Below are 21,733 nucleotides of genomic sequence, written 5' to 3'. Positions count from 1 at the left end.
TTATTCAGATGCTATTTTAAGGGCGCATGCTTGGCCATAATCAATGTAGCGTGTGCACAACGCACATACACTTTGCTTCTCTCATCTACACACAGACACAGCAGTTCTCATTTTTAGAAAACCATACATTATTACAAGGAAAAATATTACCACACGAGGGAAATCATTGTTGTGTCCATGCAGATGTGAAAAAATAGGCATAAATCTAGCTTACACATTAACCCAAATTATTATACGCCTGTTTAACCGAAGCTAATTTGGGTGTGTTTCTCCATCCCCAATGTCACTTCTCTGTGTTTTACGGCCCTGACGAGAACGTCGGTCTCCTCGGCTGTGAACCGCTCCTGGCGTGCGTCTGGCAAATCTGCCGTTAAAATAGCAATCCGCCATGGAACAAGCGCGCCTGCTCTTAAAGGGAATGTGAGATGATGCTCTGATTGGTTTATTTCTCGTTACCCCCAAACCACACCTATGAGTAATGAAGGTACTTCAGACCAACCCATTTTAGATTTGCGTCGGGCGCAAGAGTCATTTATCCCGCGGGTATAATAGCAACAGCGCCCGAGACCCGCCCACAAAGTTACTTGCGTTTCGCGCTTTATACTTGTGTTTCAGATCGTTAAAATAGGGCCCGATGTGTCCGGAGAGTCCAATAATCTGATTTGATTCAGCAAGCAGTCAAGCTGTTTTTGCAGATGGAAAAACCACCACACAGAGAGACATTATTGAGTTTGAGGATGATTTAAAGGATCACAAAGAAATGTCTGTAGTTGAAGATGTTACAATTGGAAAACTCCAGGCAGAAACCAAAGCTGCCACTTTTACCGTTCTACCTACAGAAAAAAAGTAACTCTGACTCACATATGCAACAGTAAATCGATGAGAGAAAAAACCCACAAGAAATGAGCAGTTCTGACATTACAGATGACACAGATGTGGTTGTTTCTCTCTTTATGAGGTCAAACTGTTTTCCCTTGTACAGTAAGCATTAGACCTTTCAGAAGCAGGATTAAACTGGTAAGATTTACTGGGGACACAAGGGAGAGAAGCTGTTAATCAAAGCTCAATTTATTGTGCACATATTTGCAGAGTTTATATAGTCTGTCTGTACGTACAAACATCAATGATTAAACAGAAACTCAAAATGACTGGAGTGCAGTGACAGGCCTATGGTTTCTTTCTACTAATATATAAAGAATACTGTAATTCACTGGATGCTCAGGATTTTCCTGATGATAGATACCCATCATTCTGCTTTGCACCGTTTTATGGGACCAGGGAGTTTGTCTTGCAGTCTGCACAAAGAGAAAGAGAGAGGTCGAGTATATTTAGAAGAACATTGGACAAAACTGGCTTTCATTGTATGGACACAAAAACAAAAAATAAAACATTTTTCAAGGACAATACAGCACAGTGCAGTCTAGTACAGTAGATTAGACCCGAGGGAAAAGATGTGTCCGTAACAGTGCCGATCTGTGTACTGTTTTATTGGTTTGCACCAGATATGTGAGCTCCCTGAACATGAGGGATCTGCAATTGGTGTAAATAAGCCACTTATACAGTATTTACAGATTTTTATAGGGATGCAGGACAAGATCTGGAGTGGATGAAAGGAAGGAGACTGGATGGGACAGGACCCTCCCTGCTGAAAAATCCAGCACAAACCTATAATACTGGTCTAGCTGGTGGACCAGCATGCATGCTGTTCTCGAGCAAAACGGGACTGGTTCACCAATGGTCTTGCAGGTTCGAGTGTGAGGAGGCCAGCTGTCTGTCTGTATGCAAGCAGTGTTTGGGGGACAAGCATTGTTTTTGCTTGCATATTTCTATATTCAACACATTAATAACGTAAAGAACAATGAAAAAAAAAATATAAGGTAAAAAAAAAATTGATTTATATGATAACCCTTTGAAAACCAAGACAAATACCTAATAAAATCATAAGCAGTTTGTTCAATAACATGGGTTATGAGAAGAGTTCTTTCAATAGGACAGTTAATAACAACTTGATAATGAAAGTTCAAAACTGAGAGTTGCTGTTTTTAAAGACTTTTTTTAATACTTATTTGGGAAGTCACATGTGTCAACATCCAGCTGTCAGTCACTGATTCCAAACATTGCACATATAGTAAAAGGTATGTCATTACAGTCAGGAGCATGAAGTATTGTTAAAAACAGTGATAGCATACACTTTCAACAATTGCTGAAAGAGAATTAATTCAACCCAAGTCAATGGCCATGGACCCAACTAAAGGAACACTGATCACACTAATGGTGACTTCAAACAGACTTCAACAACCTTTGTACATGAACCATATGAAAGAAATAAAGCCAAACTGGTTTGCAATAAGTGAATATAGTAATGCTGTTTTTGGAGTTGTGTTTAATCATCCTCTGGTGAAATATTCATTTTATTTGAATGAATAAAGCTTCTTCATCTAAGGCTGTGTGGCTGTAAGTAAGTTGTAGTTGTTGTGCAGCAGGGTTATTTTCGTTAACTAAACCTAAAACTAAAACTATTAAAACATTTTTGTTGGCTGAAATTAAAGGGATAGTTCACTTTGAAATGAATTTTTGGTATGTTTTAGCTTACCTCAAGGGCATCCAAGATGTAGGTGTCTTTTTTTCCGCAGTAGTTTCAATTTTGATATTTTTAGGTCAAACCGTTCTTGTCTGTCAGTCATATAATGCAGGTCTATGGTCACGGTCTCAAAACACAAGCACAGAGTCCAAATTAAAACAATTCCCCGTCGTCCAAATTAAACAATTCCCCATCGTAAGTACACATTGATGGCCTAAGACACGAAACGAGCGGTTTGTGTGAGAAAACGAACAGTATTTATATCGTTTTTACCTCTTATACGCAGACATGTCCGAGTGATCTGATCTGACGTGTACGCAGACTGTTGCATAGATATATACACTAGATGTCGCCTTAAAGACATTCGTTCCAATGAACTGCCGTAGACAAGGCGACATCTAGTGTATATATCTATGCACCAGTCTGCGTACACGTCAGATCAGATCACTCGGACATGTCTGCGTATAAGAGGTAAAAACGATATAAATACTGTTCGTTTTCTCACACAAACCGCTCGTTTCGTGTCTTAGGCCATCAATGTGTACTTACGATGGGGAATTGTTTAATTTGGACGACGGGGAATTGTTTTAATTTGGACTCTGTGCTTGTGTTTTGAGACCGTGACCATAGACCTGCATTATATGACTGACAGACAAGAACGGTTTGACCTAAAAATATCAAAATTGAAACTACTGCGGGAAAAAAGACACCTACATCTTGGATGCCCTTGAGGTAAGCTAAAACATACCAAAAATGTATTTCAAAGTGAACTATCCCTTTAAATAAAAACTTAAACTAAACGAAAATTTGAAATTTTGCCTCTGCAATAAATGGAAGTTGAAGCACTAAAATTATTAACTCGAAATAGCAAAAAAAAAGCTAAAACTGACTAAAACTGAATTATTAATTATATAATATAAATGACAAAGTATATCACATTTCTCAGCATCAGACTTCCAGACCTTTATATGGTCTTCAGATATAGTTTGCAGTTGACTGTTCCTAGATCACGATTAATACTGAATGCGATTGAGTCTTGAATAAGTTTGCCACCCACTACATATTAAATCTCCTGCTCTATAGATGTTTTAAATCACTTATTAAAACATGCTTGTTTTGTGTAGCATTTGAAACGGCACAAGTGTAGTATTATGTGAGGTCATTAACAAATACGTCTTTTGTAATTAGCCAAATTGTGGAAAACCATAAGCTGGACATCATCTTCCTGACAGAAACATGGCTTGACAGTAATCATAATTTTGTCCTAAACGAAACATCTCCAGCAGGTTTTAGACATTTCAGATCCCTAGACTGTTGTTTTATTAGTTCTCTGTCATCCTCCTGGACTCAACAAAGGCTTTCTCGATGATCTTGGAGAACCGCTTTCTAGGATTTTAACTAACTTTGAATGTGTTTTAATCACTGGTGATTTTAATATCCATATGTATGTAATTTCTGCCCCATCGACTGTTAATTTCACAGAGTTACTAAACTCATTTGGCCTTATACAGCATGTACCACACACACAAACATGGACACACACTCGATCTGGTGATCTCATGTGGCTTAACCGTCAGTAGATGCTGCTATATCTGACCACTATTGTGTCTTCTTTAAGATTTCAGTACCGAAACTGGGAGTGATAAGAGAAGTGTCAATAAGCGTTATCTCCCAGCTGATTCTGCCGTGACCTTCATGATGGAGCTCATGTCATCTCGCCCTTCTCTCGCTCACCTCTCCACGAACACTTATGTTGAGGATCTTAGTCTCAGGCTCTCTGAATGTATTATCTGTGTTGCTCCTTTAAAAACAAAGACTCTGGGACAATTAAAACCCCATGGAGAAATAGTACATCATATCATAAAATTAAGAAGAGCCTCCAGGAGAGCAGAAAGGCAATGGAAGGACACAAAGCTTACAGTTCACCATGATATCTATTTCTAAAAATGTTAAATAATGCAATGAGGTCTGCAAGAAAAGCTTATTTTTCAAGTGTATTTGACCGCAACAAAGACAACCCAAGATTATTACTCTCCTCTATCGAAAGGCTAACCTCTCAGCTCAGATATCATCAGAGTTTGCCAAAAAATGTAATGACAAAATTACTTCCATAAGACGAAACTTTGCCAGCACTTGCCCTACTTGTAAAGTCTCCAACTCCCCAGCTAGTCGTTTGTAATGCAATCTGTCCTCTTTCTCAGCTGTGAGCCTCAGTACACTTACACAGATCATATCACATATGAATTCCTCTAGCTGCTCTCTAGACCCATTACCCACTAAATTTCTCAAAACTGCTTATTACCAGAAATCCTGAATATCCTTGATCAGTCTCTACAGCAAGTCTTTCCACAAATGTTTGCAAATGCAATTGTTCGGCCCATGCTGAAGAAAAGTCATCTTGATTTTTCTGTGCTCAGTAACTACAGACCAATCTCTAATCTAAGTTCTTGGTAAAATTTAAGAAAAAATAGTATCCATACAGCTTAATAACTATCTCAATGCCAATAATCTTAATTAGACATTTCATTCTGGCTTCCGGCAAAACACAGCACAGAAACAGCCTTGATTAGCGTTTTAAATGATCTGCAATTTAACTGTAAATTATTTGAAGAAAAATGCACTGGTACTTATTTATCGATATATAAAGCCATTTTGGGTTAACTGTCCTCTTATCTTTGTTGTTTTATGCAACGGATTTGCCTAGCGATTAGGCCTACTCATTATGCTCTCAATCAAGTTACTATCTATAGGTCCTATTTTAACGATCTATGCGCATTGTGCACTTAGGGCATGTCTGAATCCACTTTTGCCAACTTTGAATAGTTGTCTCTATTCTCTTAATGAGTAATGGGTGTGTTTTGGGTGTGACGTGCAATAAACCAATCAGAGTCTCAACTCACATTCCTTTTAAAAGCCAGTTGCGCTCGTGTCATGGCGGATTCACTGTTTACAATGGAGGAATTTACAAGCGGAAAGACTGAATGCTTCTCTAGCGAGGAAATGGATTAAGCGCGAGGTTAAAGCTTTAGACCATCTACGGGACAAGCCGGATTCCACCAAACCTTTATGTTCACAATAATAATCTTTTAAAAATGTAATCCTTTTATATTTAATATTTGTCAGTCTATTTCTGTTCCTCAAAATAGCAACGATCCATCAATGCTCCTGAACACACACTCGTTCTCAGACCAGCAGCCCATGGGCCACAGATGGGCGCAAAAATGCATTTGCTATTTAAATAATGTGTCGCAGAACATGAAAATTAAAACTGCGTCGGGCTGAAACTAGCAAAAAACACGAGTTGTGCCTAGTGTTTGATAGGGCCCTTTGTTAGAACTAAACTTGGTAAAACTTCCTTCAAATATGCCGCCACCTCAGATTGGAATAATTAACCACCTAGAGAGTTAATTAACTGGTTGTATGTTTTATGTTTGATTTAGTTTTGTGTTGCAGCTTTTCATAAAACAGGCTCCATAACATGTCTCAAACAAATGTAAACAAAACCTCTCCTCCGAGATGTAAATAGCTGCACACAAGTTTGGTGGTGATCCAGGGACATCCCTGTCAGTGCATAAACACAAATAAACACACACACTCAAAATTGATCTGATGTTACATTCACATAGCCTGGGAAAACCCAGACAAACTTCCGGCAAATTTAGATTTGCTCTGCAAGTCAGTCTGGCCAAGAGCCCATTCAAGCCCATTTCCAATCTTTCCAAATCTTGGCACCAATCACAAACGCTGAGGCGGCCTTTACACAATGACGATCGGTCTGATTGGTTTTACTGTAGGTCTATCCAATTGCGCCCAGAGGCATTTGAGCGACGTCTGTTGGTGACGCCCCTTTGGAAATGAGATGTGAATGAAGCTTCCCCAGACCCACTCTCAGTTACGACTGGTGTCAACCAGGCTAACATTCACATACCAGAAGCACACTATGTACAGCGCAACAGCGTGCACATACCTTGAATATTTTTCATATGCATTCTGAGCCTGGGTTCTCCCAAGGTTTTTTTTTCTCCATTAGGTCACCTGATGGAGTTTTAGGACACCATTAGGTCACTTGATGAAGTTTTTCGGTTCCTTGCCACTGTTGCCTTTGGCTTGCTCAGTTGGGGATATTTTGGGGATATTTAATTTAATTTTATCAATCAATAAATTCCTCTTGAAACAAACTTTGTTGTATTATTTTAATTTAATACTGTGAAGCTGCTTTGATACAATCTGTATTGTGAAAAGCGCTATACAAATAAACTTGACTTGACTTGACTTAATCAGGTGCCAAGGCAGCTGATTGGCTGTGAGCGATCAATCCTCTCATTGGCCATGTACAGTTGCTCTGGCACTCTGATTGGCTGAGACACAAAGATCTGCTTATGGTCTGTACTGTTTTTGCCTGGCGATGCTGGGAAGCTCAGGATAATCCTGGAATGGCGGTGCACCTACAGTATGTACTCTGTGCCTCCTCCCACACCATCTTATTTAAACATGTTCCTATTCTCCAAATAGTTGGGTTTAGGTTACGTCAGGGCAGTGTTAACTCTTTCCCCGCTATAGACAGCCGGCTTTCAGTGTTTCCACTGTTATACGGTAGGGGGCACTATTACACATCTTCTGAAAGAGTACTGAATCTCCTGATGAAAACACAGGCAAAGAATTTGCAGAAACAAGCGATATCATATGTAATCATATGCATACGTAAAATAACTTGATCCTCAACATTAAACAGCATATAAATCTGAATGTTACTGAATGAAATGTCGACCCAGGATGACCTACAGGATTGTGAAGATTTGGGGGTGTTGATGGACTCGGTCAACCCCATCTGTGTTTTGATCATCGTTCTGAATCCCATCTGGATGTAGTCTTTGACAAAAACATGTTTTTCTCAGCTTTTTGCTCAAAATTATGCTTTTTTATGAAACTTACCATCACCATAATGAAACTTAGCATTAAGCTTTTTGTTTAAAAACAAAGGCTCTGTTCTTTCTTTTGATATATTGCATGTTCAGAAAATTATACAACAAAATATTCTGGGGGCCGTGAACATTTTGTGAAAATGATCAAATAGGCTGGCAACTTAAAAAACAAAAAACGCTGCTGCTTTTGATACCGTTGATCATGAGATCTACTTGACGACTTCAGAATTGGTCGGTCTATCAGGTCCTATCTTAGACTGAATCAGATCCTACTTGAGCAACAGGGAATACTATGTTTCACTGGGTACCTACACCTCCAGGCATAACCTCATTTCTTGTGGTGTTCCTCAAGGTTCAGTTTTGGGTCCTCTATTATTTAACCTATACACGCTTCCTTTAGCTGGTATAATTAATCAGTAAAATATTTCATTTCACCAGTATGCAGATGACACTCAACTCTATCTCTCACTTTTCCACAATTCAATGTCCACCCTGTCCATTTCCACAATTCAATGTTTTGGATGTCACAGAACTTTCTACAGCTAAACAAAGATAAGACAGAGGTACTTGTTATCCGGTAATGACACGCAGAGAACATCCATTGATCCACATCTTGACTATCACTAAAAGCCAGTAATCAGGCTAAGAACTTAGGAATCATGTTTGACATTGACTTCAGTTTAAAAAACAAACAAAAAAACATTAGCATTGTTACTATAACAGATTATTATCACCTCCAAAATATGTGACGTTCTCTGTCCTTCTGACAATGAGAAACTTGCTCATGCATTTTTATGTCTAGACTTGACTAATGCAATAGCATTTTTGCTGGGTTACCAAAGAGCTCTATTAAACACGAACAAAGAGTTCAGAATGCAGCTGCAGGCATTAGAAATCACATTACTCCAGTGTTTCTCAAACTGTGTGGCGCGCCCCACTGGTGGGGAATAGAGACGTGACAGGTGGGGCGCGCCAAACAGGAGGACATTTTCCTTTTTATGCCTTATATGGTAATGATCAAATCTTCCGGAATCTGGAGCAAGACCGCGCGCTAGACTAGAGAGTAGAGATTTTTAGTTCTGTGCCCCTGAGAGTACGGTCCCACATATGGGATTCAGAATGTTCCGTGAAGTGACATCACTGCCAGATTCAAATTGTGCTTTCGCGCGTTGGTTGGCGCTGAGCCAGAGACGGACGAGCTCAGCGCTGTCATATATCACAACTATGCAGTGTTTTCAACCTAATAATGTTTATTTTAGGTTTCAGCCATTTAAATACACATAAGCACGAGTAAAACAATACATTTGGAGTTTGTAAAATACACACTGATGTCTGTAAGGAAATTAAGGCGATCTGTCATACAGTATTATTGTGGCTGCGGTGTGTCACGTGACAAATATGACGCGTCGCCATGGAAACATTAAGGGGGAACGTTCTAAAATAACAGTCGCCTTGAAAAAAAAACAATAACAAAACATGGATAAATTTCTATTTTTGAAATTAGTGAAAAAAATTGACACAGCTGCACTTTTATTTTCTCAATTTTTTTTATTTCATGCAAGTTATTACGACACAGCTGCACTTTTATTTTCTTTATTTTTTAACTTTCTGTTATTTGATGTATATAGTTTGTATTTTAGATACAACTTGTTACTCTGATACTACTTGTTAGTTCAATAAATTGGAACATGTTAAGCTTGTTGCGCATTTCATTAGCATTGTGTTGGGGCGATGGGGCTTGAAAATTCCTCCTTGTCTAAAGTGGGGAATGACCAAAAAAGTTTGAGAACCACTGCAATACTCCAACACTGGCTGCCTGTATCATTCAGAATTGAATTCAGGATCCTCTAATTAGTCTTTAAATAAGACTAATTTGGACTAGGATTGGATACAGCTGTCACAGCGAATGTGCATGCGTCGCGTCTGAATGCGTTGTTGTTTTTGGAGCTCTATCGATTTGATTTATAATTCTTGATTTTTCTCTTTAAACTCACTTACAACGAACATTTTCTACTTTTCCTCACTGAGAAGCACTACTGCTCAAACCTCATAGTTACAACGCTGACTGTTGAGCAGACGCATCTCAAGCCTATTAGTGATCCAACGCTGGATACTCTTAAAGGTACGTCCGTGGATCACGGCTGAACGCGTCTTCTCCACACTCATTTACAAACAAACATTTTTTTTCGCCTATCGTGCGTCTACTCTACACCCCTACCACAAAAAAAAAAAAAACGGATTATATCCAAGACTTCAGTCATAAATTAGTATTAATATTGATAGCATCACTGGTAGCTTCGTTGCTAACTCACTGTCCATCTGTTAAAATGGCGAATATATCAGATGTAAGTAGTCTACCTTTTGGTGCAGGTGAGGACACATTTGAGCTGCACGCACTGCAGTCTGAGCTGGAAGCTGTTGAGAAACAGATCCACGACCTTTTATTGAGACAGGCCGAGCTGAGAGACCGGTGTTTAGCTCTTGAAACATCACGCGCCGATGCACACAAATCAGTGTTTAACGTTACTAACACGCTGACTCCGACCGCGTCTACTCCGTGCGTTCCTCAGCATCGGTCGCGATCAGCCATGGTCTCGTTCACTCCGGCTCCAACACGCCACCACGAAGCCTGGGTGGTTCCGCAGCGGAAGACGCGAGTCAGGTTTAGACCAAGACTTTCTCCGACCCTCCCGGTTTTCGAGTTATTCACACAAAACCGCTTCTCCCCTCTTCGCGAAACAGAACGCGATGCTGTGATCATCGGCGATTCCATCGTTCGGCACGTACACGCTACGTTAGGTAAAAGTAAGGTGCACAGTCACTGCTTTCCTGGTGCTCGTGTTTCTGAAATCGCTGCTCGCGTTCCCGAGATCCTGAACGGTGACGAGCGCGTCGGAACTGTGGTCCTGCACGCGGGAGTGAACGACATCAGGCTGCGCCAGACGGAGATTCTGAAGAAAGACTTCAGGAATCTGATCGATACGGTACGCAGCACATCGCCTGATACAACGATCATTGTGTCAGGACCGCTTCCCACGTACCGATTAGGGCATGAAAAGTTCAGCAGATTATTTGCGCTATATGAATGGTTAATGTCATGGTGCAATGAGCACCAACTGCTCTTTGTAAATAATTGGAATCTGTTTTGGGAGCGTCTTAGGCTTTTCCGTTCTGATGGCTTACACCCAAGCAGATTCGGAGCGGATATTCTGTCGGATAACATCTCCAAAATGTTAAATACCCTTTGACTAGTAACCAAAAGTCCAAATCATAGTCTCTGCTGCACCAATTTAACTGATATAAATACTAGTGTAGAACATTGCATAGAAACCGTGTCTATTCCTCGTTTAGTGAGATCAAATAATAAATCTACTGCAGGATCTAAGAAAAATCTAATTATTATTAAAACAGAAAATGTTGCTATTAGTAAAAAAATAAATATTTCTAAAGCGAGGTCTTATAAACATTAGATCACTCACACCTAAGGCAGTTATTGTAAATGAAATAGTCACAGATAATAGCTTCGATATACTTTGCCTTACTGAAACCTGGCTTAAACCAAATGATTATTTCGGTCTAAATGAGTCTACTCCATCTGGATACTGTTATAAGCATGAGCCCCGTCTGATTGGTCGTGGCGGCGGTGTTGCAACCATCTATAGAGATATTCTCAATGTTACTCAGAAAACGGGTCATAAGTTTATTTTTTTTGAAGTACTTTTACTAAATGTTACGCTCTTAGATGTTAGAAAAACATCCCTATTATCTCTAGCCTTGGCTACCGTATATAGACCGCCAGGGCCTTACGCTTATTTCCTAAAAGAGTTTGCAGATTTTCTCTCAGACCTATTAGTCAATGTCGATAAAGCATTAATTGTTGGAGATTTTAACATACACGTAGATAATCCAAATGATGCGTTAGGGGCTGCGTTTACAGATTTATTAAATTCATTTGGGGTCAAGAAAAACGTCACTGGACCAACTCATCGTCTTAATCATACACTCGATTTAATTATATCACATGGAACCGATCCAACCGATATAGATATCATTCCACAAAGTGATGATGTCACTGATCACTACATGGTAACTTGCATATTACGTACTGCTGTAATATGTCATGCGGCGTCGCGTTATCAACCAGGCAGAACAATCCTTCCATCCACCATAGATAATTTCTCAAATTGCTTATCTAATCTGTCTCAGCTGCTGCCTGAACCCAAACAAACAGATGAACTAGAAGAACTAACTAGCACTATGAGCACCATTCTCTCTAGAACATTGGATGTGGTTGCACCTATTAAATAAAAAAAGGTCAGAGAGAAAATTAAAGCACCATGGTATAATGGCTCCGGTAAGACTAGAGGTGGTGGATTGTGCATTTACATTAACAAAGCTTGGTGCACAAACTCTGCTATTGTTGGGAGACATTGTTCAGCTAACCTTGAGTTTCTCATGGTTAAATGTAGACCGTTTTATCTACCGCGGGAGTTCACTTCCACTATTATAACTGCAGCCTATATTCCCCCGGATGCTGATGCCAAGTTTGCTATGAAAGAACTTCACGCAGCCATCAGTAAACAACAGACCGTTCACCCGGAAGCTGCGTTTATTGTTGCGGGTGATTTTAATCATTCAAACTTAAAGTCAGTGCTACCGAAATTTCACCAGCATGTTTCCTGTCACACCAGAGGAAACAAAACCTTAGACCATGTTTACACAAACATGGCTGGAGCTTACGTCGCGACACCCCTCCCCCACCTGGGACAGTCAGATCACCTTTCTTTGTTCCTCACCCCCAAATATGCACCTCTCATCAATCGCGTGAAGCCATCAGTGAAGACCATCAAGGTGTGGCCTGTGGGGGCAGATTCCTCACTCCAGGAAAGGTTTCTACACACAGACTGGAGTATGTTTGCTTCTCAAGCCACCAGTGGCTCTCACACGGACATTGACTGCTACACCTCCTCTGTACTGGATTATATCAATACCACCATTGACAGTGTTACAACCCAGAAGCAGATCACCACATACCCAAATCAGAAGCCATGGATGAACAGGGAAGTGCGACTCCTATTGAAGACACGCAACACTGCCTTCAGATCAGGAGATGCACAAGCCTATAGCACATCCAGAGCAAATCTGAAAAGGGGCATCAAAGAGGCCAAGCACTGCTACAAGCTTAAGATAGAGGGACACTTTTCCAACGCTGACCCTCGGCGCATGTGGCAGGGCATTCAGGCCATCAGTGACTACAAACCCTCTCACACCACCCCCGCAGCCACTGATGTCAACTTCCTGAACGAGCTAAATGACTTTTATGCTCGCTTTGAAAGAGACAACAGAGAAACTGCCACCAAGCTCAAATCCTCAGTTGACCACCCGCCGATCACACTCTCCTCCACAGATGTCTGCAATGCACTGAGCAGGATCAGCGCGCACAAGGCTGCTGGACCAGACAACATCCCTGGACGCGTACTCAGGGCATGTGCGGAGCAGCTCGCTGGGGTTTTTACAGACATTTTCAACCTGTCTCTTGCCCAAGCAGCTGTACCAACATGCTTTAAATGCACTTCCATTGTGCCAGTGCCAAAACACTCCAGCCCGAAGTGCCTTAACGACTACCGCCCTGTAGCACTCACACCCATCGTAATGAAGTGCTTTGAGCGGCTGGTCCTGGCACACCTAAAAGACTCTCTTCCATCCACATTGGACTCACACCAGTTTGCCTACCGTAGCAATAGGAGCACAGAGGATGCAGTTTCCATGGCACTGCACTCTGTGCTCACACATCTGGACAATAAGAACACTTATGCACGCATGCTGTTTGTTGACTTCAGCTCAGCATTCAACACTGTCATCCCAACTAAGTTAATAGCCAAACTTGGAGACCTGGGCATCAACACCTCCATGTGCAACTGGATTTTGGACTTTTTGACCAACAGACCCCAGAATGTTCGATCAGGCTCCAACTGCTCCACGTCCATCACACTCAACACTGGTGTACCACAGGGCTGTATGCTAAGCCCGTTTCTCTACTCCCTCTTCACCTCCGACTGCAAGCCTGTGTACGGATCTAATTCCATCGTCAAGTTTGCGGACGACACAACGGTGATTGGTCTCATCAGCAACAACGATGAGACTGCCTATAGGGAGGAGATCAAGCACCTGGCCACATGGTGCACTGAAAATAACCAGCTCCTCAACACCACCAAAACGAAGGAGCTCATCGTGGACTTCAGGAAAGTGTCAAGAGGCACACACGACACCATCCACATCAATGGAATGGCTGTTGAGCGTGTCTCCAGTTTCAAGTTCCTGGGGACCCACATCTCGGCAGACATGACCTGGACAACCAACACCTCCAGCCTGGTCAAGAAGGCTCACCAGCGCCTTTTCTTCCTGAGGACACTGAGGAAGAATCAGCTTTCCTCCACTATCCTGGTGAACTTCTATCGCTGTGCAATAGAAAGCATCCTGACCAACTGTGCTACAGTGTGGTATGGGAGCTGTTCTGTTGCAGAGCGCAAGGCACTGCAGCGGGTGGTGAAAACCGCCCAGCGCATCACTGGGACTCCACTACCTGCCATCGAGCACATCCAGAGGAAACGCTGTCTGCATCGAGCTCACAGCATCCTTAAGGACTCCTCTCACCCAGCCCACAGACTGTTTTCTCTCCTGCCCTCCGGCAGGCGTTTCAGGTGCCTCCGGACCAGGACCAGCAGACTAAAGAACAGTTTTTTCCCCAGAGCTGTCTCTTTATTAAACTCTAACCCTCATTGATCCCACTCCCCTCATATACTGATTGACTCTCCTCTCCCTCCTCACACCTGCCTCCATTTTGTTATTTGCAATACTATAATGTTCATTTGCACTGCTGACTGTTATTATAGTAACAATTGTTTACATATGCATCTTGCACTACTACCTTGACTGGAATATGCTCAATTTGCACTGCCGACTGTTTATTTACAGTACCGACTGTTTACATATACATTTGCAATACCGTACTTTAACTGTAATATGCAATTACTTCCACTGCACTTTCACTCGGATAGCTTCTGTCCAAACTTTATTTGCACTACTTTAAATCCATTGTTATACTGCTCATTTTAGCCTAATTTATACATATATCTATTGTAAAATTCTGTTTATAGTAATAGCCATCTGTATATTATGCTCACATTCTGTTTATAGTAACAGCCATCTGTATATATATTCATAGTACATATCTATCTGTAAAATTCTGTTTATAGTAATAGCCATCTGTATATTATGCTCACATTCTGTTTATAGTAACAGCCATCTGTATATATATTCATAGTACATATCTATCTGTAAAATTCTGTTTATAGTAACAGTCATCTGTATATTATATTCAGTACATATCTAGCTGTAAATTCTGTTCACAGTAATAGTTATCTGTATATTATATTCATAGGACAAATCTATCTGTAAATTTTTGTTTATAATAGTATTCAACTCTATATTTATTCAGTACATATCCATGTTCTGCACTTATGGAACCACTGTATATCCTGCACTTGCTGCTATTGCACTTCTGGTTAGACCTAAACTGCATTTTGTTGCCTTGTACCTGTACTTGTGTAATGACAATAAAGTTGAATCTAATCTAAATCTAATCTAATAACAATACTACGCATGTTTTAAAGAGAGAAACCCGTATTTTAGAGCGTAAATGGAAACAAACTAATTTAGAGGTCTTTAGAATCGCGTGGTATGTCACGTTATAAAAAGGCCCTAAAAGCGGCCAGGGCTGAGCACCTCCGCAAACTAATAGAAAACAACCAAAACAATCCAAGGTTTTTATTTAACACCGTGGCTAGACTAACAAATAAACAGACGTCACCCGAACAAAATATCCCGTTACAGTTCAGTAGTAATGATTTCATGAACTTCTTCACTGAGAAAATAGAAAGCATCAGAACCACAATTGTAAACGTTCAATCTTCAATTGTGCCTTATAATTCAGCTTCAATTATCACCCCGCAAGAACAATTACAGTGCTTTACAACTATAGAACAAAAAGAGTTCAATAAACGTATCACTACATATAAAACAACAACATGTTTATTAGATCCTATACCAACTAAACTATTGAAAGAAGTGTTACCTGTAGTGGAAGAGCCTCTCCTCAATATTATTAACTCGTCTTTATCTTTAGGTCATGTTCCAAGAACATTTAAACTGGCAGTTATAAAACCTCTCATTAAGAAACCACAATTAGATCATAATAATCTAGCAAATTATAGACCCATTTCAAATCTTCCATTTATGTCTAAAATATTAGAAAAAGTGGTGTCCGCTCAACTGGGCTCTTTCTTGCAACAAAATGATATCTATGAAAAGTTTCAGTCTGGATTCAGACCGCATCATAGCACTGAAACTGCGCTCGTTAAAATCACAAATGATTTACTTTTAGCTTCTGACCAAGGCTGTATCTCAATACTAGTTTTACTTGATCTTAGTGCTGCGTTCGATACTATAGATCACACAATACTCTTAGATCGACTACAAAATTATACTGGTGTTCAAGGACAAGCATTAAGCTGGTTCAAATCATACCTATCTGACCGCTACCATTTTGTCTATTTAAATGGAGAAAAATCGATCATAACTCCAGTAAACTATGGAGTGCCGCAGGGATCTGTGTTAGGCCCTCTGTTATTCTCAATATATATGATGCCACTTGGAAATATTATAAGGAAACATGGAATTAGTTTCCATTGTTATGCTGATGACACTCAAATATATATTTCATCACGGCCGGATGAAAACGCTAAATTTTCCAAATTGACAGAGTGTGTTAAAGATATAAAAGATTGGATGACGCGTCATTTTCTTTTATTAAATCCAGACAAGACAGAGGTAATACTTATCGATTCAAAAAACCGCCCACAAAACCTTGCACAATACAACTTTAACATCATAGGATGTCCTGTTACTTTATCCTCTACAGTAAAAGACCTGGGTGTTATACTCGATTGCAACCTGTCTTTTGAAAATCATATTTCATATGTTACAAAAACAGCCTTTTTCCACCTTAGAAACATTGCTAAGCTACGTAATATGCTATCAGTTTCTGATGCAGAAAAGTTAGTTCATGCATTCATGACCTCGAGACTGGATTACTGTAATGCTTTATTAGCTGGTTGTCCTGCATCCTCAATAAACAAGCTACAGTTAGTCCAAAATGCCGCCGCTAGAGTTCTTACGAGATCAAGAATATGATCATATAACACCAATTTTATCATCACTGCATTGGTTACCTATAAAGTTCCGTATTAATTACAAGGTATTGCTACTGACTTATAAAGCCCTAAACGGCTTAGCTCCAGTCTATTTAACGGATCTTCTATCGCCCTATAATCCATCACGCTCTTTAAGATCACTAAATTCAAGGCTTTTGGTCATACCTAGGATATCCAGAACCACCAAAAGAGGGAGAGCGTTTTCACATTTGGCTCCAAAACTCTGGAATAGTCTTCCTGATACTGTTCGTTGCTCAGACTCGCTCTCCCAGTTTAAAACTAGATTAAAGTCGCATCTCTTCAGCCAGGCATTCATATAATCCTACAGTTCAAACTACAATCCGGCCTGTAGCTCATAAATGCCAGAGGAGAACTGGCCCCCGACTGAGCCTGGGTTCTCCCAAGGTTTTTTTTTCTCCATTAGGTCACCTGATGGAGTTTTAGGACACCATTAGGTCACTTGATGGAGTTTTTCGGTTCCTTGCCACTGTTGCCTTTGGCTTGCTCAGTTGGGGATATTTTGGGGATATTTAATTTAATTTTATCAATCAATAAATTCCTCTTGAAACAAACTTTGTTGTATTATTTTAATTTAATACTGTGAAGCTGCTTTGATACAATCTGTATTGTGAAAAGCGCTATACAAATATACTTGACTTGACTTGACTTGACTTGACTTGACTTTAAATGTCTTCATGGAACTGCTCCAATATACTTTTCTAATTTGTTGAATAAACATACTCCAGCAAGATCACTCCGAACATCAAATAGTAATTTGTTGGTTTTGTCAAAAACACGGCTACAAACTGGTGAGTCGGCCTTTAGTCATTTAGAGCTACTGTAAGGAACTCTCTTCCTAACAAACTATGAGCCATCGACTCTCACTGTGCACTTTTAAAAAAGTCTCTCAAAACACATTTGTTCAATTGGGCCTTTCCTTGATTTATTTTATTGTTGTATTTAACTTATTTCTATTATGTGATACTATTTTTGGTTAGCGCTGTCAGGGTGGAGGAGTTTGATAGAACTGGGGAGTGATATTTTGGATGCGCCCTCAGACGTTAAGAAACGTCACGAGCCGAGGAGACGTCTCCGGCCTGATAACAGACCGCCAAGCCTACGTCCTAACAGACCCGCCATTCCTATAGGTGACAAACGCGATGTGCTTGTTTCTGTGTGTGCGATAGAGAGTGACACGGGAGTGGAAATTCAAAAACCTCCCACAAAAAAATAAATCGTCTGTGATCTTCATCACCCCGAATTGCCCGAATTAGCCTTGGTTTCCGGACCTGAGAGAGATGCTGCCGGCTCCTCGTTGGCAGATTCCCCTCAGGAAGGACCTAGATCTCAGGATCTCAGGCGAACGGCACAATATAGCACCCCATCCCGGAGCTGGGGAACCTTCATGCTTGGCTGCTTCAGGGACCTTAGAGGGGCTAATGAGGTGCCTTGCCTTCCCCGTGTGCTGAACACACTCACAGAGTGCCTTCCATGAGGCGCCTTTAGGCTCTGTAATGGGAAGTGTTTGTGAAATGGTGCAGTGATAACAATACCAACCCGGCGAGCTGTCCCGTGTGGGATGTTTTACGTTTCCAGCAGCACAGGTTGGATAATGGGAGCCTCCAGTACACGCTAAAAGTCTTTGTGGCCGCTATTGCCTCATTTCGTTCCCCGGTTAATGGGCAATCGATTGGGCAGCATGCGCTGGTGGTCAGATTTCTCAGGGGGGCGAGGAAACTACATCCCTCTCGCTCATCTTCAGTACCACCGTAGGATCTTGTTCTGAAGGCTCTCTTCCCCCGTTTGAGCCCTTGACATCTATAACTGCGAGGGAGCTCTCTCTCAAAACTGCTTTGCTTCTTGCCCTTGCTCTGGCTACGTCCATAGAAGATCTGCAGGCGTTCTCGGTGAATGGCGATTGTATTCGCTTTGGACCCGATGACTGTAGTGTCACTCTCTGGCCAAGACCGGGTTACATGCTTAAGTCTCTTTCTAATCCCTTTAAAGCGCAGGTCATTTCTCAACCCGTTTTGTCTTCCGAGTCGTCAACCTTGCATGATGCTGATGCTCAGAGCGCTGTTTGCCTTGTCAGGGCTTTACAGGATTATATAGGCCGCTCAAGCCACCTTTCGACAGTCGGGCCAGCTCTTTGTGTGCTACGGTCTCTAAGCAGAGGCTTTCTCACTGTATAGTGGATGCCATCTCTTTGGCTTATGAGAACCAGGGACAGGAATGCCCCCTCAACATCAAAGCTCAAATTGTCGCTCCTCCACATTTTATACTGCCCGAAGGCTCGTCAGTATTTGCATGTGATTTGTATTTCCTGAAACGGCCATTAGTTCCTGCACAAGGGCCTGTATCTGTTGTTTTGTTCACCCATGTTTTGTTTTACTTGATAATTACATATTTTATACCTTCTCTAGTGCTTGTATTCAGTTACATACTGTACAGGTGCTTAGACTTTCATTTTATTTTGAACTGTGGTAACATAAAGTGCTTTAAAAATCAATCAGACATACTTTGCCAGTTTCTCTTCAAGCTGAGACTGCACACGCACCAAATAACCATCAATCTGGGTCTGCAACAAATAAAAAAAGTTTAGAAAATAAAATGAAGAACACTAAAACCAGTAACAGCAAGAGCAAAGACGTTTATAAATATGAAACACATTCTTACTTTGTTCCTCTCATACAGCAGTGGTGTGCAGAACAAGATGATATCAGCTGCCAAGAGAAAGAAGAGGTAACGCTTTAGATTACAGCCTGGAAAGTACTGTGTAATTAAACAATTTTACAGCGTAACTTTCGGTAATTATAGTGTACCTATAACGTACTTACATGTAAGTATAAGGGAACAATATGTAAAGATTGGGGAATAAAGGGGTAACAACCAGGAGTTTTATAGAACTAAGGGGTACTTATTCTACTATTATGATACAACAATCTTACATTTGGGAGCAATTTAGCAAGAACATACACTGCGTACCTTTTTGTAATAATGGTGTACCAATACATACTGTATAGGCTTTTTAAAAATTACAGGGTACATATCTATAACTGCATCATATTAAAATAATTCATCATTGTTTTAGCACAGTGCCTTCTGGACTGTATGTTATGTGAATTTTCTTTAACCACCAATATATTTATATTTTATCATTATTTTGACTATTATTGTATATTTATGTAGATGGGCTTACCAAGTATTAAAATTGTGATACCATTGAAGACGGCACCCACACATGTCAGAAACCACATAGCAACGGCAAGCTGCAGATAAACAGCAGGTCAGTCACTTTTTACTGTGAAACAATTCAGTTAATAATTTAACATTCTACATTAAGTGCACAGTGCTAACTAATGACAAAGAATTGAATAAAAGTATAGTAAAAGTATGAATGTATGAATTTCTTAGCAAACACTTCTTTTAAAGGGCCCCTATATTCTGGTTATTTACATGATCTTCACGGTTGGATGGGGTCTGCTAGAATATGTTTACAAAAAGCACAGTCTGCTCTGATTGGCCAGCCGGCCCCAGTCTGCTGTGATTGGCCAGCCGTCCCCAGTCTGCTGTGCTTGGTCAGTTGGCCCCAGTCTGCTGTGATTGGTCAGCCGGCCCCAGTCTGCTCTGATTGGCCAGCCAACCCCGGTCTGCTGTGATTTGTCAGCCGGCCCCAGTCTTCTGTGATTGGTCAGCCGGCCCCAGTCTGCTGTGATTGATCAGTTGGCCCCAGTCTGCTGTGATTGGTCAGCCGGCCCCAGTCTGCTGTGATTGATCAGTTGGCCCCAGTCTGCTGTGATTGGTCAGCCGACCCCAGTCTGCTGTGATTGGTCAGTTGGCCCCAGTCTGCTGTGATTGGTCAGCCGGCCCCAGTCTGCTGTGATTGGTCAGCCGGCCCCAGTCTGTTGTGATTGGTCAGCCGGCCCGTCTGCTGTGATTGGTCAGTTGGCCCCAGTCTGCTGTGATTGGTCAGCCAGCCCCAGTCTGTTGTGATTGGTCAGCCGACCCCAGTCTGCTGTGATTGGTCAGTTGGCCCCAGTCTGCTGTGATTGGTCGACTGCTTGGAGTGTGTGTCGTAAATGTAATGCCCCTTAATAACCGTCAAGTCTCAGATCCGGCGGCTTCCTGGAAACACTACTGTGACTACTGTGAGTCCAATAATGACATAGTGATTTCCCTCATAGGGAAATTATAACTGCCTTATAACTGCTTTTGTTTGAGGGCGAGCCAAATTAGTCAGCAGGCAGCATTATGCAAATGTGTTATATGGTGACGAAGCTACATTATGGAAATAAAGTCAGGACTACAGTGCAGGCGTTTTCTGCTGGAGAGATTCCCTTTGCTGTGGACCTTGTACTTTGTAACTTTAACAGATTGTTTACATCCACAAACAGGAATATTGCACATGGTAAAATTGAAAAAGTATAATAGGTCCCCTTTAAATAAGAAACCGTTGAAAACACTGTTATGAATTTAGCTGTGAATTGTTGTAGATAAATGGACATACCTTCAGTGAATCCACCACATCTTCTACAAGCACAAGTCTTCTTGTCTGTATGAGAGCGGTGTTTAATTTCACCAAGAATATGTCCATGTACCTGCGGGCTGTGTCCGGGGAAATGCGGATATCTCTTTCCATCAGAACTCTGGGGATGTACAAAGATCTCATATTACCTTTTTTTATCAAAGTCTTGTCATTTCAAGAAACATTCAGCCAGTCGAGCACAAAAAGCAGAAAAACAGTCTTTTATAAATCCAAACAGAAAACTCAGGAGATCACAGGAGAAAATCACAACCACGGATAACACAGATGTTGATATAAACAACACTGGACAATGAGCTAGGGGGAACCCAAGGCTTCAACAAGTGGGAGAGTGTGGTGTTTCATAGTTTAACCATAAGGTGGCAGTATAATGCATGAGTATCGAGGTGATGCTGATAATGAAGGAGAGCAGTGT

General features: G+C 41.0%; 1 protein-coding gene across 1 annotated transcript in view; it reads right to left on the bottom strand.

Moving 5' to 3' along the window:
* Positions 1-1,050: 1,050 nt before the first annotated feature.
* The window catches only part of LOC309477939 (reticulon-3-B-like), a 47,380-nt gene continuing 26,697 nt past the window's right edge, over positions 1,051-21,733 (bottom strand). Inside the window, exons 3-7 of the mRNA XM_082141458.1 lie at positions 21,283-21,421; positions 19,975-20,044; positions 19,452-19,498; positions 19,295-19,353; positions 1,051-1,295 (exon numbers count right to left, since the gene is read on the bottom strand). Of these exons, the coding sequence (XP_081997584.1) occupies positions 1,247-1,295; positions 19,295-19,353; positions 19,452-19,498; positions 19,975-20,044; positions 21,283-21,421 (364 nt within the window). The 3' untranslated portion in view covers positions 1,051-1,246. The remainder of the gene's footprint in view (positions 1,296-19,294; positions 19,354-19,451; positions 19,499-19,974; positions 20,045-21,282; positions 21,422-21,733) is intronic.

The sequence above is a fragment of the Leuciscus leuciscus genome (assembly GCF_965113295.1).
Source record: "Leuciscus leuciscus genome assembly, chromosome: 16".
NCBI lineage: Eukaryota > Metazoa > Chordata > Actinopteri > Cypriniformes > Leuciscidae > Leuciscus > Leuciscus leuciscus.
The sequence above is the reverse complement of the archived record's forward strand: the minus strand, read 5'-3'. Positions and strand labels throughout refer to the sequence as shown.